We start from the raw sequence: 2,630 nt of genomic DNA, 5'->3' as shown, positions 1-2,630 counted from the left end.
AGGATTACATTGAAATTCAAAATTATACTTAAGGCTACAATTAGAAAACCCACTTTCCATAAGCCTAATTTCTCCAAGTAGATTTCAAAATTCAGAAGCTAATGCAACTGTTAAGTTTTACGCTCGAATTTGAGGAAGAAATTTCTTTTCTTTAGCAAGGGCAGTATATGAAACTCTGGTAGCAAATGTCTCTTAGGCATTGACTACTCATTTCACCATTGTTCACTTACTTTGTCTTAAAGTTCAAAACTGGCAAGGCACATTTACATATTCCAATGAATACTTGACAATTTTTAATTACACTTTATGTCCCAGCTATCCCAGTAATTGACATACAACATACTAAAATGGTTTATTAAGATAACAAAAAAAAAAATCAATTAATGTGAAAACATACAGGCTATTGGCAACCACTATTCTAAAAATTATGTAAATACAAGTAAACATACTGAAATGTGTGCGATTCTAAGTTTTTAACCAGAAGATCTCTGTACTAACACACATTTATATTAATGACACATAAAAAAAATAAAAACTTTATTACAAAAATAAGTTACACTCGCCTCCAGCTTACAGTATAAAACAATTTTATTTGCAGGAATGCAAAATGATTGTTTGCCATGAGCATTTTCAACATATGACATGTCTAATTTTGTTAAAATTTGCATTTACTGGGGGAACTGGTGTGTATAAAACCTTAATTAGGTATAAGCTTCAATTTTCATTGTGGTGCCTATGGGTATGTAGTATAACTGCAGTATCCCTTTGTGAAGGGTGTTAAGGGAACTCTTTATGCCAAGTCCAAAGTAAGTCATAATTTTATCTATCTTTTACCTATATGAAACTGGACTTGGCATGGTTCTGGTTTTATTTTTCTTTTTTTAAGGGTTGTTCAATAGAGGATGCTTCACCACTGAACACTCACTGTCATCAAGGTGCTTTAGAAAATTAAAAACATAGCACAAATGATTGTACTCTACTCTACTCTACAGGTTATCATGATCTGCATAAGAGAAATGGAAAGCTGATCCACATGTTTTTACAGTGATCAGCAATAAGAAATGCACTAATGAAAACATACCTTTTACCTAAAAAGCTAAACTACAGCCATATACTAGTCTATGATTTATGAAAAACTTCAAAATATCCAAATGTCAGGCTTCACTGTACAGTTGTCAGTTTTAGTCTGACCTTTTATAAAGGGACACTGCAGTATTTAGTACAAGTTGCTGATGCACTTTTTTTGAACATCTGATGTCTTACAAAAGTAACATCTTGCTAAACTATTATACATCCAAATAACTACAATATCTGAAGAAGCAAGGCTGCTTTTTCAGCCACAAAATACGACAAAAGCAAGGCCTGTTATGATGGTCATGAGGAAGTCTTACAAAGCCTCTGGAACTAAAGGCAACTAAGAATGTTACATTTGGTATATTATAACCTTACCCTCATATCATATTAAACAAGCCTTGCTTTTATCTACAAAGATTTTCTATGTACAGTACAGACAGGGTATAGTTCAATCCTCTGCTACTGAGGTAGTTAACCAACCCTTTAAAAAAGGTTCTGAAAAGAACCACTATCTGGAATGCCTGACTAACCAGCTCTGATGATTACACCTGAAACTGCTGTATCTGAACACAATTCGTAAGTGATTACTAAATAGACAATCATGATTAACCTTCATGAGCAGAAATAAAATTTAAGGATACCAATGATGGTATTCATATATACCACTGCAATAAAAATTTAAATGCAAGAATTTGTGAATACCACTTTTGGAATCCTTAACTAAGAAAACTTGGGGGAAAAATCTACTTAAAGCAGATTTTTTAAAGAACAACTTTATTCTTTATTAAGATACCATGCTAGACGTTAAGGATTTTGTTGAACACGTTGGGGAAATAGAGTAGCTTTAGTTTAATAACTTGCACTGCAGAGAAAACTGTTAAAGAAATCCATTTCAAAGTCCACGTATTAGTTCAAATGTCCCATATTTGAATCCATGATCTTCGCAGGAAGGTCTTTTGCAACAGAATATGCTCCTATACAGCTGAGATACTTAAGGTTGCTTGATATCCTTACCATTACTCCACTGCAAGCTTCTGGTGTAATCCCACATAGCAAGTCAGTCTTCATTGTAACAGGTCAGGACCGGCCTCGACCCCTTTTCCCTGCTAGCCAGGTAACAAAAGGAATCAATTAGATAAATCATTTTAAACTCTGGTCTGTACATTTGTTAACATAAAATCTTAGCAAAATGAATTATTTTAAAATAAAACTACTAGACAAGAACATTTTTACCTTCTGATTGCCACTAACTTTGGAATTTTGCTATGGTGTTTTACCATTTTGTCACAAACTGGTATTACTTTAAAAGTTAAGCTTTAAACCTTGAATCAACAGCTAAGGTTTTGCGCACTGAGTCACAAACAACTTTACATTATAGAAAATTCCCAGTAACAGTGATATAAAACTTGATGGTTATAGTCATCATGAAAACATGTTGAAAATTGAATCAAGTCTAAGCATAATATGACTTGTGATCTAGTATGAATTTCAATGACCTAACTGCTTTAGGCACAATTTTTAAAAAAGATCACAACTTTCAGGTGCAATCCTTACTT

At 33.0% G+C, this 2,630-nt stretch overlaps 1 protein-coding gene across 2 annotated transcripts in view; it reads right to left on the bottom strand.

Annotated features, from left to right (window-relative positions):
- Positions 1–324: 324 nt before the first annotated feature.
- SYNCRIP (synaptotagmin binding cytoplasmic RNA interacting protein) overlaps positions 325–2,630 on the bottom strand; it is a 25,106-nt gene continuing 22,800 nt past the window's right edge. Inside the window, exon 12 of one of the 2 annotated variants that reach the window (XM_053972991.1) lies at positions 325–2,177. In XM_053972991.1, coding sequence (XP_053828966.1) covers positions 2,139–2,177 — 39 coding nt within the window. In that variant the 3' untranslated portion in view covers positions 325–2,138. Of the gene's footprint in view, positions 2,181–2,630 lie in introns of both variants that reach the window. The other variant, XM_053972990.1, reaches the window with a different exon arrangement.

The sequence above is a fragment of the Vidua macroura genome, chromosome 3, assembly GCF_024509145.1.
Source record: "Vidua macroura isolate BioBank_ID:100142 chromosome 3, ASM2450914v1, whole genome shotgun sequence".
Lineage (NCBI taxonomy): Eukaryota > Metazoa > Chordata > Aves > Passeriformes > Viduidae > Vidua > Vidua macroura.
The sequence above is the reverse complement of the archived record's forward strand: the minus strand, read 5'-3'. Positions and strand labels throughout refer to the sequence as shown.